Source organism: Pan troglodytes, chromosome 9 (genome assembly GCF_028858775.2).
Source record: "Pan troglodytes isolate AG18354 chromosome 9, NHGRI_mPanTro3-v2.0_pri, whole genome shotgun sequence".
Classification (NCBI taxonomy): domain Eukaryota; kingdom Metazoa; phylum Chordata; class Mammalia; order Primates; family Hominidae; genus Pan; species Pan troglodytes.
Window position 1 is genome coordinate 107,930,718 of NC_072407.2, and position 13,182 is coordinate 107,943,899.

Genomic DNA, 13,182 nt, shown 5'->3' on the forward strand with positions numbered 1-13,182 from the left:
GTTTGTAGAAGCAAATTCAAAATAATCATATTCATCAGAGCAAGGTCGAGAGAACATACCTGTATCAAAGTCTTTGAAACCTTTCTGTCTTATTCAGGTCTGTAGAGACTTAAGTCTGTTTTCCAAAACAATCTATCTTTTTTTAATCAGGTCTTTAGGTTAATAGTTCTGGATGTAGTGAGACTTTTGTATTGCATTGTCATTAACAATGGCTTTCTCACAAACTCTGCTATTCAGATTCATTAGGCAATGTCAGACTTTAAGCAAAAGAAAACAGTAATCTGTCCTTCTATTTACACTTAAACAGAGAATGCAGACAAATGACTAGTTATGTTCCATTGGTCTAGGGAGTTTTAAATTTCCAGGTCTTGCTGTATGTTTAAAGTGCTTCAGAAAAGTATGTCACAGAAAAGAGGAGAGAGTACGATATATAACCAGAATTGAAAATTAGGACTTGGGTCTTTAATGCAGACTTTAAAACAAATGCAATAAGGATCATCTCAAAGAGTAGATCTGTAACTGGACTGAAAAATATCACAGCAATGGTGACTAGCACCTGTCCTTACAGTACAGAATGATTTACAGAGCTCTTTACTGTTCAGAGACTTTATTTCAGACTAGTGTTTGCTGGACATAACACAATTAAATTTAAAACCACTGATCTATCACTTACTAATAACAATGGCCAGAAATTGTTGGTTTATTGTATTTTGATATAGATTCTCCAGTTCTCAAGTGACAGAACAATGCCAGGTATATTGATCTGGAATCTTTTTTTCACCTGCACAGTACAATTTATACTTCTATCAGTGCCATGGTTTTCTTTCTCCTCCCTTTCCCAGTCCCCTTGGCAATCCGAAACAATTGTGAAAACCTTTCTCTGGTTGAGAAATGTCCAAAGATTGTTTTAAAATATACAGTTTCGATGGCATTGCAATGGAATGTAAAGTTTAGAAGAAAAAGGAAGTATATTTATTTTGACTTTACTCTCAATACTATCAATACTATCAACTTTAATATGCAAGTTGATTATAATATAGACATCTACTATACTATAGTATTTATGGTATAATAAAGTTGCATACATTACTGTCAAAATACTATCAACTTTGCCACAGTATCCATACTACACTGGTTACTAGGCTATTGACTTTACTATGTAATAAATAAACCTGTTAAAGGTTCTTTGGAGCGAATCATGATTCGGTTGACATAGAATTACTATTAAGTAGCTGTTAGATGAGAATACCCCTTTTAAAGATATTCATAGTATCTAGTGTCTGTAAATACCTCCGGACAACTAAGCAGTGAGTCATATCTGAACACTTCCTCTGGCGCTTAGAATGATTTGTATACTTGACCCTAATGTTTGAAGCCAAGTTAAAAACTCTAGTCACCCATACTTTTATTATTCAACAGTGATAATTCCCATCCAAACTTCGCCTCCTCTAAAGAGGTTTGTGGAACTGTGTCTAAAGTAAAACAAATGTTCTGTCACTGAAAAAAAAATAAAAATAAAAAGATGCTTTAAAAGAAAGCAGTTCCAATAGAACTTGCATCAGGAGTGAGACCTGGAAAAAATGAGGCCCAGTTGTACTTGGCAATGCCAAATTGCAGGAACCCATGGCAACAGGAACCGATCCATTGAAACCAAGCACATCATGTTTAGGTTACAACAGGCAACTCAGAGCCCCACAGCAATAGCACGGCAGGGGGAGGAAGTACTCAGCTTGGGAATTAGAATACCACATCTCTCATTGGACTTTTCCTTTCAGTATTGAACAAAACTACTGGCCTCATAAGACACTTGGCCTTAGCCTAGATCTACATTGGAGTGAGTAGAGTTCTATGTAGGTCAAATTATTTTTCTTCCACTTTGGAGAATTTGCTGGGGCAGGTGTATTAAACTTAGTATGCAAATTCATGTGTGAAAAATGTTATTATCCTAAGGAGCTACTTTCACATTAAAATTTGTGGGATATATACTTTAGTTCAGGAGTACTTAGAAGGTTTATGAAGTACTTAGACGGTTTAGGAAAAAGCAGTTTGCTGGATATTTTGTGTGAGAATAACATTTTAGTCTTTTTTTGGTATTATAAACAAGTCAACTGATAGTATTTAAAGTAGATACTAGAAAAACGTAAATGTACAGAAATCTAAAGCTGAGTACTGAGTATACTTTGGCCTCAAATGAAGAAACTTTTAACATGCGTTGTGGAAATTAGTTGCAGTGGGTTGGTACACAAACACTTTTATTTTAACTATTATGAAAAGAGATATATCTTTGCTTATGAATACCCTTCATTTTTAGTGCCATATTAAAAGATGCTATAGATAACTAATTTTTTGTAATCCCATTATATTTTGAGATACAGTCTGTTGGGCTAAGGATTAGATAAACACACACAACAAAAATCATTTGCATCTCTCAACATACACACACAAGCACACATAAATCTTTTCTGAGATATGCTTACAAGAGCTACCTAGTTTGCTATTAGGTATACTGGTGTTTATTGTGTGTACCAAGTATTTTGCATTTACAAACTAAGACATCGCATGGTAAAGGTATCAATGCTACTTGTGTCCCAGGGAAAAATAATTGCACAGTAGAATCTATATACTGCATTCCTCTCTTTCCAGATGTTCACTACACTAGGAAGGATGAAACTTACCAGGGCCATTTTGAATTCTAAGTTTTTCATTTAAATCCTTCCTATTTAATTAAAAGATAACTAAAATTACAACTCCTCATGAAGAAGGAAACAAACGTTGCTTTTTTTCTACATTTCTTTAAGACTCACAAGGCATTATACATGTTTGTGATTCTTCCCATTAGTTAAAAAAAAATGCTAAAATGACTTGCCCTCAATCTTTTGACAGTTCATTCAACAAATGACTCCTGAGTGGGTTCCAACTGAGAATTTATCAGTATTTTTTAAGTCGTTCATTCTTGAGATGCTTTATAGCAGCCTGAGTAGGTAACACCAAATTGAAAAGTTTCTGTATTCAAGGGTTAGCCTTTTGCTCTCCTTACCACTACACTTAGAAGTTGTATTTTAGTAACTTTCCTGAGAAAATGAGTAATTTGTGGCCATTTTAGTTTCTCCCACTTCAAAGGGGATCAAATTCGACAAGATAAACTGCTACCAAAATGTTTGGCAGTTTACTTAGAAGTAACCAAAGTAGATATGAATGCATGAAGCTTCCGTGCTATTCCCTTTCTATTTAATTGGCCTTGATTTCCTCATTCTAAGCATTCTCTGGACCCATATTTAAATTCTCCAAGAAAGATATTTTTTTTGTTTCTGCTGTGCATACTATAGATTCTGACCACGGTGGCAAAGCTACTCTTCAGCCCTGTCTATACTAAATTATTAAAGAAAATATGTCAGATTAATTACTCTCCACTATAGGATCTCAGGTTATAGGATCATGACTTCCATAAAATGGCTTACATTCAGTTCACGAGTGGCTCTCAATTTATCTTCAGAACAGCAGCAAAAGTCAAGTGACATATTCGCTATTGTTGTTGTTGTTTGCACATCATTTGTGTTGGCTTCTATTCTCCAGATTGACGTTCCTAAAGGAAAGAGTGCCAGGAAGAAGGCACCCTAGGTGGCCTCAGCACAGGCTGAGCAGAAGGAGGAACCATTACCTTCTTCTGAGAGACCTTAACTCTTACATTCACTCTTACAACAGGCCAAGAAGAGAAGCATTAAAATCACACTGCAGTGGATTCCTCCCCTTATGATCCCAGGGCCCTCTTAGCTGACAGCGTGGTGGTAGAGTACAGAAGGACTGAAGAGCAGAGGAAGGCACTGGGCACAGTGGCTCACTCTTGTAATCCCCGCACTTTGGGAGGCTGAGGCGGGCAGATCAGTTAAGGTCAGGAGTTCGAGACCAGCTTGGGCAACATGGCGAAACCCTGACTCTACAAAAAATACAAAAATTAGCCAGGCATGGTGGTGCACCTATAGTCCCAGCTACTCGGGAGCTAAGGCAGGAGAATCACTTGAATCCAGGAGGTGGAGGTTGCAGTGAGCCAAGATTGCACCACTGCACTCCAGCCTGGGCAACACAAGATCCAGCCTGAGCTACAGAGCAAGACCCTGTCTCAAAAACATAAAAATAAAGAATAGAGGGAGGAAGTAGCTCTTTATATTTGCAATAGGTAGACATGTGGAGAATATTTTAGACAAACACATGCAGGCACATAACACAGAGCTTTGGAGGGAGTTATGGTAATCAGGTTTACCATAAAAATCCAAAATGCCTATAATACAATACTATAAATAGCTCACTTTATTGTGGATATATAATCTACCCTTCAGTGAAGAATTGTATATGATGCTGCTTTAATGCAGTTTTATGCTAATGGTAAACATTTACTTGGTACATCATAAGTAAATAATGGTTTTCTGCAAAACTGAAAATGTACTCCTTTGTTTCAGCACAGCATATGGGAAAGCACTCATCCACAACTTTAGGTGTCATTAGCTTCCTTTTGTCTCTAAAGATAACATCAATCAAGATGGGGCTACTTTACGATTCACATTTAATAAAAAAAAAGATAAAATAGTTTGGTAGTCATTTAGAATGAGCTGGAGAATAGCAATGACTCTGGTTTAGAATTATATTCTAATTTCACTAAAAATTAAAAACTGTAGCTCATTTATTTTAACATTTGTTCCTCTCCAAAATAATCAATCACTTAACTCTGTTTTCAAAATGAAATAACATACATCTGAGATAACTGACACAAATATACAGTATCGTACACCACCTGACAACATCAGAATAGAAAATTGCCATTCAGCTCTTCAAAAAACCTAACCCTAGTCCTGAGCCTTCTCAGAAACAAGCATTATGTTGGTTATGAGAAGATTTTGTAAATAATTTTTATATTAACAGAAGTTAGAAATATTGTGAAAATATTGTTTATCCTCCCTAGTATCAAAAAAGTCTTTTTTTATGATTGAATATAGTTTCTTTTAAATGAACAAATTTCATACTTTATGAAAATCTAAAAATACTTGTTAACAGATGTCTACAGAATGAAATATACTTTCAAAAACTTTGTGAAGCCATTTTAATATACACCTTTAACATCACACAATTCAAAAATAAAGAAAATTTAAAGACACAACAACATCCCTAGTTCTAACTCCACCTTTCAATGTACACAATGCTGAAGCATTAGAGAAAACTATCATTTTAAATACCATCAACCACACAAAGTCGTATTATATCCTGTTGAAGTAAACTAGATTTTATTGAGCTTTCTTTATTTTTTTTTTTTAATTCTGGTGTACTCAATGAAGAAACTGACCCACAGATAAGTTTCTACAGAAATGTTAAAAATTCAATCTGTTTTCTTTAAGTGCTAAATATCTGGGAGTTAGCCAGAGTAAGAATTCAATTGGAGTCAATCAAACAAATGTGACACAAACAGCTTCCGACTTTCAAAGGCAATATGAGAGTATATAGCCCCCTTTCTGTTGTTGCTTCACTACACAGAGGCCTATATAAAAACTGGCAAGAGATACCAACAGGGCCTCTGCTGTTATAGAAGAGTGATTGTTTTGTATTTGGTCCTGATAGATAAGCGGCCTCTGAATATTTCGTTTTGAAATAATAACAGGCCAAAATCCTATTAGTAACTAAGAAAAGACATCATCAGCTCCCTAGTCCCTAAATTCTCATCTTTTCAGGCATTTGCAACTAGAACCACAAAAAAAAAAAAAATCATAAAAGCATTATCAGCAAGTATACCTATTTTGCATTGCGAGTGCCTTTAGCATAAAAAGTAAATTTTTTTCTTAAAAAGCATGAGGAAATTTAAAATGAAACCATGTATCCAGAGTCCTAAAACAGTCCCCTAACCTTTGGCTTATATCTGAAGCTAGTCAGAGGTAAATAGAATTGAATAGGATCCAGGAAAAGTTGACTTCAGATTGTCTCCCAGAGGAAAAATGGCATAGGACTAAAACAAAAAAAACAGTTGATTTCTACTAAGTGATACAGTAATAATATTGTATAAGCCATAGAATTAGTTAAATACATCATTTAATTTTCTTTCCAAATTGTCCACTTTTAAAAGATTATGCTTAAATTTGGCTCATATAAATACCAAAAATTACAGAGCAGCATATTTAAGTGAAACAATAATAGTACAGTTCAGCATTATAGTTTTTGAACCACTTCCACATATATATATATTTTTCACATGGTATGTTAAACCCTCTTATGATGTCATTTTATTATAGAGGAAGGAACTGTATAATACACTTACAGTGAGTTGCCCACAGTCCTACAGCTAAGACTAGAAATGAGATCTTCTGACAATCTCCGGTGCTCTTAAGGGAAGAGAACAAAAAAGGACTTTTTAATATAAACATAGATTCACTCTGAAAACTTACTAAACAGTTTTTGTGATGCTTTCATGCTGCAGTTTTGGCAACACATAAATTCAAGGCATATTGAAAATATCCACACAGAGTTCAACTTCCATAAATTTTAGCTTATTTTAAAAACTAGATAAACTCTCACTGAGTTGAAAAAATTATGTAGCTTTCAGGTCAACACAAAGAAAGATTTTACAATTAAAACTGCTTCCCAAAAATGGGGGGAAATTGGCTTATGATCCCTGACATCTGACTTGTTCAAGTAAAAGTAGAAGAGATTCTCACATCTCCTGGACAGGAAACAGTGATGTTGACATCTCTATTTCCTTCCCACTTTGAGAGTCTGAGATTCTGAGTCTTACCCTAGGCTCTCTTTAAGAAAACAACAAAATTCTCATACCTCTTTGAAGTTGCAGACACTTAATAAGACTGAGAAAAAATTCACTCTCAGAACTTCTATAAAAACTCAGCTGGTTTTGGAATTTAAGTAAGTCACTTCTTTACTAAATAGCTGCTTTTATTGCAGCATATCTTCGTTGTGAAATGGAAAACTATTTAAGGAAAGCACTCCTCTGTAAGAGCCAACATAGCAAGAAATAAATGCAGGTCTTGTATGCCTGTAAAAACAGACATTCAAAATTGTATGCTGACATCAAACGTTTGGCACGGTACCAATCTGACAAAATTCATTAGATTATATAAAAGGAGGAATAAAACAGCAAAAGTGAAGCATAGGCCTATAAAAGGACTTGTTTTGATTTTTTTAGAACAAAACTTCTATTTCCATATCTAGGTATGATTTTAAAAATTGATCCACATAATGTGGTAGCCTGTGGTGTTTCAATATGAAATACTTGAGAAGGTGATTACTAAGGGCATCGTAATAACCCTAACAACTTCAGCACTACCTAATTTCTTTTTCATTTTTCTCCTCATCACAAATAGCAATCACTTTACACCCTGAAGCATGAAGACTTCACAGCCACTGTAATTTTACCCAATCCAGGCAGTATACCTATAGTTATTCTTATTCATAGATTCCCAGATCATTTCTAAATATAAAGATATTGTCTTCAAAACTCTGTCATATAAGTGACTACCATGGATGAAATAGGTGTTTCATAAAATACAGTTTACTTTTCCCCCCATTTTAAGCACAGCTTTACCATCTCTGCAGGTATTTGTTTCAGAAAAACAGGAAATGCTCTCTCTCTCTATATATATATATACATATTTAGGAATTTATAATGTTTCATAGATAAAAGGGCTCGTTTGTCAAAATAGCCATTTTTAGAATATTTATTAAAAATAATGAATGAAGTTAGAGTACCAAGGAAGAACACAAAGGAAACCACATATATTATAGTTGGAGGAATTATATCATGCCATATTTATATCATGCAACTTTATGACGATTAAAGTTCACAGGATAAATCTAATACTAAATAAATGGTAATAGTAGTAGATGGAGACAAGATATCATTGTATAACATAGAATCTGTCATAAAGTGTTTTTTCCCTGCACATTTTCATAATGGCTGTTAGAGTAATGATTACAACATCCCTCATTTTGATGTCTCTGGAATATACTTTGACAAACAGAGGTTCCAAAGTACATCCATTATCTCACCTGATGTCATTTTACTTGATGAAGAATTTTAATAAGTTACCCAAAGTTAAATAACAATAGCACATGATCTTGTATGGGTTCAGGCTCATTCTTGGTCTCCACTCTCCTTCATGTCTCACAGAATTCAATCAACTGTCTGGTATTTGTTTTTTTATGGGAGCCAGTCACCCACCAACTCTGAAATTATGCCAAAGGGTAACTAGGACCTGATTCTAAGCTCTGTTAATTAGACAGTAGCCTCAACAGAGATAAAGTAATTCAAATAAGAAAACACCATATCAGAGACTACATAAATGAAAAAAAAAGGAAATAAAAATTTAATAACTACTATGTAGCACGCCCATATATACTGGAACTTGATCCCCCTAACTCCTTGTAGTTGTTGCTTTTATCTTCATCTGGACAGATGCTGCTGCTGCAACTCGGGTTAAATAGCTGATGAGTGACAGAAGTGGAACTGGAGCCCATTACTATCTAGGTCCCAAGCCCATGAGCCTCTCACTATGTTGCCTTGTTTCTCTCCAAATTCACAGAATCCTACTTAGAGACAAATTAAGAAAAAAAAAAAATCTCATCTTTATTCATCCTGCCATTTCCCACTGTGAAAAAATACAAGCACATAGTGTCTGATAATATCCATTTCTCAGATGTTTTTCTGTGAAAAATTCTGTAAAAAAAATTCCTTTTTTATTTTCACAATAATTATTGTTCATATCAGATTTAGTATTGCTTCAATCATGGTGCTGCTTGTAGCACTATCATTTTACTCTCAAAAAACAAAAGAAGGTCAGGGAGATGAGCTGAGAACACTCCAGCATACCCCTTCTTCCTAAGGAACTCCAGGTGCCCACCATCATAATAATGATGCACCCTCCATTATTCACTCCAGCTGAAAAAATTACCCAAGCAATGCCCTTCTGTGAACTCCTACTCTAAGCCAATCTTCAAGGTATTAGAGCTCTCTGGCAAGACAGACTGAAGGGCAGAGAATATTTTTTTCCTCTTCCCCTTTGGCTTAATTCTTAAAATGGGTTTTAAATTCAATTCAGTGAAAGCCCCAGTATATCAGATATTTGGTAGTGTCTTGTGAGACCTGAGGAAAGGGTTGACCAGAACTGAACTTGACTTTAATACAAGACCATGTTCTATTATTGTTTAACTTTGGGTATTTCTCCCCTAGGAGGAGGACAGAGGAGAACTAACCAGCTCCAGGACCAAGGTAAGAGGGGAGTTTTCTTTCAAAAGAATGGCTTCCATCCATTTGAAGGAAACCCCTCCCCCACCTGTTTTTTAATCCCTTTTTCTTTATACATTTATATTTTTTAACCCACCAGCATAAGGAAACCAGCTTGCCACTTGTGCGTAATAGTTATTTGAACATTCACTTACAAATGGTATAGCAGGAAAAAATAAAAACTTTCACACAAGTCATATCAGTTATATGCTAATGCATTTATGTTTTCTATCTTCATTAAATATTAGTACTAGTCTTCCATTAAGGCTTAGATACTTGCATAGGCCTTAGAAAATTTTTATCAGCTGTTAATTTCTCTATTTGTAAAATATACATAGTTACTATCAGCCAAACCATAGTGCTCACAAAAATATCAAAACTAAAATCCAAAGCATTTTTATACAGAAATATATCATTAAGAAAAAAATAATAAAATTAACCACTAATATCATTTTAATGATATATATTTGGAAATATGATCAGTCTGGACTTTTGGGTTGAAGCTAAACAAACTTAATGAGATTTTTAAGGTGCCATAGGAAAACTGTGGTTAGAAAAATAGGAGGAAAGGGAGGAAATATTGTGTTGAGCATCATCTCTCCATGCTTATACACCCTCTTCCCAGGCCTCTTGTGTATTTCTTTTAATGGTTTTCACTATAACCTCTCACTTTTTGTGTTGTTGTCCATAGAAATCATTAGTATTTCCTGGCTTTGGTATTCTCTTTCAAATTGGTCTTTCCATAGAGGAAAACCAAGAGGAGAAACAAGTGAGAGAATTTAAAGGGGCAGTGCAGTGGCTCACACCTGTAATCCCAGCACTTCGGGAAGCCAAGGCAGGTGGATTTCTTGAGCCCAGGAGATTGAGACTGGCCTGGGCAACATGGCAAAACCCCGTCTCTACAAAAAAATAGAAAACAATTAGCTGGGCATGGTGGTGCATGTCTGTTGTCCTACATACCCAGGAGGCTGAGGTGGGAGGATTGCTCGAGCCTGGGAGGTAGACGTTTCACTGAGTTGTGATCATGCCACTGCACTCCAGCCTGGGTGACACAGCCAGACCCTGTCTCAAAAAAATAAATAAAAGCTAAATTAAAAAATAAATTTAAAAATCTAGAAGTTGAGCTCGAAAAAGAAAAATAGACCATAGGGATTATGAAAGGCACCAGCTTCTAGATCCTATTCAGCAATAATTATCTGCTATCATTTTCCTCCAAAGAAGCTAGATCTTGTGTGACTCAAGTAGATTTTAGGAAAGTTTTAAGATCAGGTAACAGGGACACTTGGGACTCAAGAAGAAGAAAATTTTAGGAAGGGAGAAAAAAATGTACCAAAAAAATGAGAATTCAGGCAATTTGTTGCCAAAAAATAGTCATCGTCTTCCAGTAATACAGGTCTACCATTTTGTTACAAACGTGTTTAGAAGCCTTGCAAATCCTTAAAGTTGGATTGTTAGAGCATGTAATGAAAGAAAATCCTTTCCAAAGGATACATTTTTGTTAGAGGTTACTGTTTTCTGAGCAGGAACAATAGTGGCTATGTGATTAGGAACTTACATGAAAAGACTCATTCAAAATAAGAAATTCATTTTAACTTCAAAACATAATATCTATTTATGTGGATAAATATATTATAATGGTCATCAAATCCAGAAACTTAAGCGTTAAACTTTTAGCTCATGGCATATTTTGTTGACTGATTGTCTGATATAACCTAATTTTGACTTTCTCTCTCACTGACTTCTTTAATGAAAAGTACAGGATATATTTGAATCACATTATTTATTCTTAATTTATTTATCCTGAATTTTAAGATGCCAGGCATATGGACTCTCCACTGAAGCAGTCATACAAAAGAAGGAAATTGTCACAACATTGTTAGTGAGCTCTTTATGTGTTAGAATTTGATGTTTACATGGACATTTGTTATATCAGGAAGATTTGTTGTACTTTGAATTCTTATAAAATACTTCATAGAAATCTCACTCGGGGAAACAATTGGTGGGAGTTCTACAGTGACTTAGCTCTTTTGGATAACAGAACATTGAAATGAAAGCACCACTTCTCTGTTTTGTTGCTTAGTAAAGTGAAAAGCATTGATTTATAGTACTTGCATTCAATTTATTAAGTATATTTAAAATAGTTCATGAAAGTGTCCGAACTAATAGCTTAAGATACCCAACTTCTGACAAGTAGCAAATAACTGAATGACTATGTAATATGTGTAATATGTTCCAGTATTAACACCAATAGAAGCAAACGTAGGTGAGACTATTTTAAGAATTTAAATTTTTTGTCACTTTTTAAAATTTGAATTGTTTAAACAGTGGGTGTTAGAATATATTTCTATTTTGAAATATGACTATAAGCCCTGTTGCTTTCAAAATAAGCAGCTTTGTATCTTCACTTAGAATCTCATAAACTTAAAATATTTACAGACTCATGGATTTAGAATTCTTAGGCTTCAACTATTTTCAGAGAGTAACAGAAAAGCTACAAATTCTCACAGATGTGAGCCCCCATGTATCTGAACTTTGAATAAAAAGCTTAGCTTCCTTTCATTAGCTTGTAATCTCTGTTTCTATAAGAAGTACTCTTAGTTTGTAATCCCTATTTCTATAAGCAGCACCGTTTTTACTCAAGTTTCTTCTCTAATTTGTGTTGCTCATCAGCCTAAACAAAATTCAGGCCAAAAGCTCTGGTAGGTTAAGCAAGATCAATTAAAATACATTTTAAGTGATAAGAGCAACATCCAAATACTGGCCTCCTGCTAAGGAACCTGAAATCTTAAGTGAAAGAAAAAAGTTGGAACTTTTTATTTTTAAATTTTTACTCTCAAGAATTTAATGGAAAATTTATAGTCTTTGTATGTGAAGTTTAAATAGATACATTTGGTGAGTTAAATACATATTAAAATACGTAGTGAAATAAATCTTAAACCACAGTTGACACTTAATATCTGTTGGTAATAAATGTAATTTTTAATTTTTAAAATAAAAATAAATTATATTATTCTAAGAAGTAAATTTAGTAACAGAATAATTTTTCTTTCTTTCTTTCTTTTTTTTCTTTTCTTTTCTTTTTTTTTTTTTGAGATGGAGTCTTGCTTTGTTGCCAGGCAGGAGTGCAGTGACTGCAGTGATGTGATCTTGGCTCACTGCAACCTCCGCCTCCCGGGTGCAAGTGACTCTCCTGCCTCAGCCTCCTGAGTAGCTGGGACTACAGGTGTCTGCCACCATGCTGAGCTAAATTTTTGTATTTTTAGTAGAGTACTGGCCAGGATGGTCTCGATCTCTTGACCTCATGATCCGCCCACCTCGGCCTCCCTAAGTGCTGAGATGACAGGCATGAGCCACCACGCCTGGCCAACACAATAATTTTCTGAAGGTGATGTGTTTTCTTGGCTAAACTTGAATAGAATTGATTTATAAAAATCCATTATGGAGGATTTTTATCTTGAAGTTTAGTTAAGAGTATCACATTTCCCTTGATATTAACAACAAAGTTGCATTTGATTTTATCATTTAGTGTTCTTTCCTTGTCTGGCTGCATAAAGTGAAGGGCAACTGGTTTATTTTAGCTATCTATAATCTCACTGAAATATCTTCTAAGATTATTTTGTTTATACAGTGAACCAAATTGTCAGCCATTATTCATAAAGATAGCTAGTGTCAATAATATGTTTATGTCCACTTGCCAACATTTAATAGACAGTTTTGAAGTGTTTTGTTTTAAAACACACTTCATATCAGGACTTCCCAAAATTCATTAGTTGCCTTAGTTGAAGGATTCCCTTTCATTTGCCCAGAACACTATTCTTTTATTTTAATGGGTTGCTTGCAAAATAGCACATGAGGTTAATTCACTGTTATATCACTTCTTATGTAGTTATTGCATAACAACTATAATCATT

At 34.6% G+C, this 13,182-nt stretch overlaps 1 protein-coding gene and 1 long non-coding RNA gene across 9 annotated transcripts in view; one reads left to right on the top strand and one right to left on the bottom strand.

Moving 5' to 3' along the window:
• GRIA4 (glutamate ionotropic receptor AMPA type subunit 4) overlaps nucleotides 1-13,182 on the top strand; it is a 374,575-nt gene that overhangs the window by 328,737 nt on the left and 32,656 nt on the right. Inside the window, exon 15 of one of the 8 annotated variants that reach the window (XM_054662655.2) lies at nucleotides 9,218-12,226. The exons of the other annotated variants lie outside the window; for them this stretch is intronic. Coding sequence (XP_054518630.1) covers nucleotides 9,218-9,239 — 22 coding nt within the window. The 3' untranslated portion in view covers nucleotides 9,240-12,226. Of the gene's footprint in view, nucleotides 1-9,217; nucleotides 12,227-13,182 lie in introns of those variants that run through there. 8 annotated transcript variants of the gene reach the window in all.
• The window catches only part of LOC134807375 (uncharacterized), a 57,255-nt gene that overhangs the window by 32,162 nt on the left and 11,911 nt on the right, over nucleotides 1-13,182 (bottom strand). The window contains exon 2 of the long non-coding RNA XR_010147665.1: nucleotides 6,296-6,359. This is a non-coding gene — a long non-coding RNA (uncharacterized LOC134807375). The remainder of the gene's footprint in view (nucleotides 1-6,295; nucleotides 6,360-13,182) is intronic.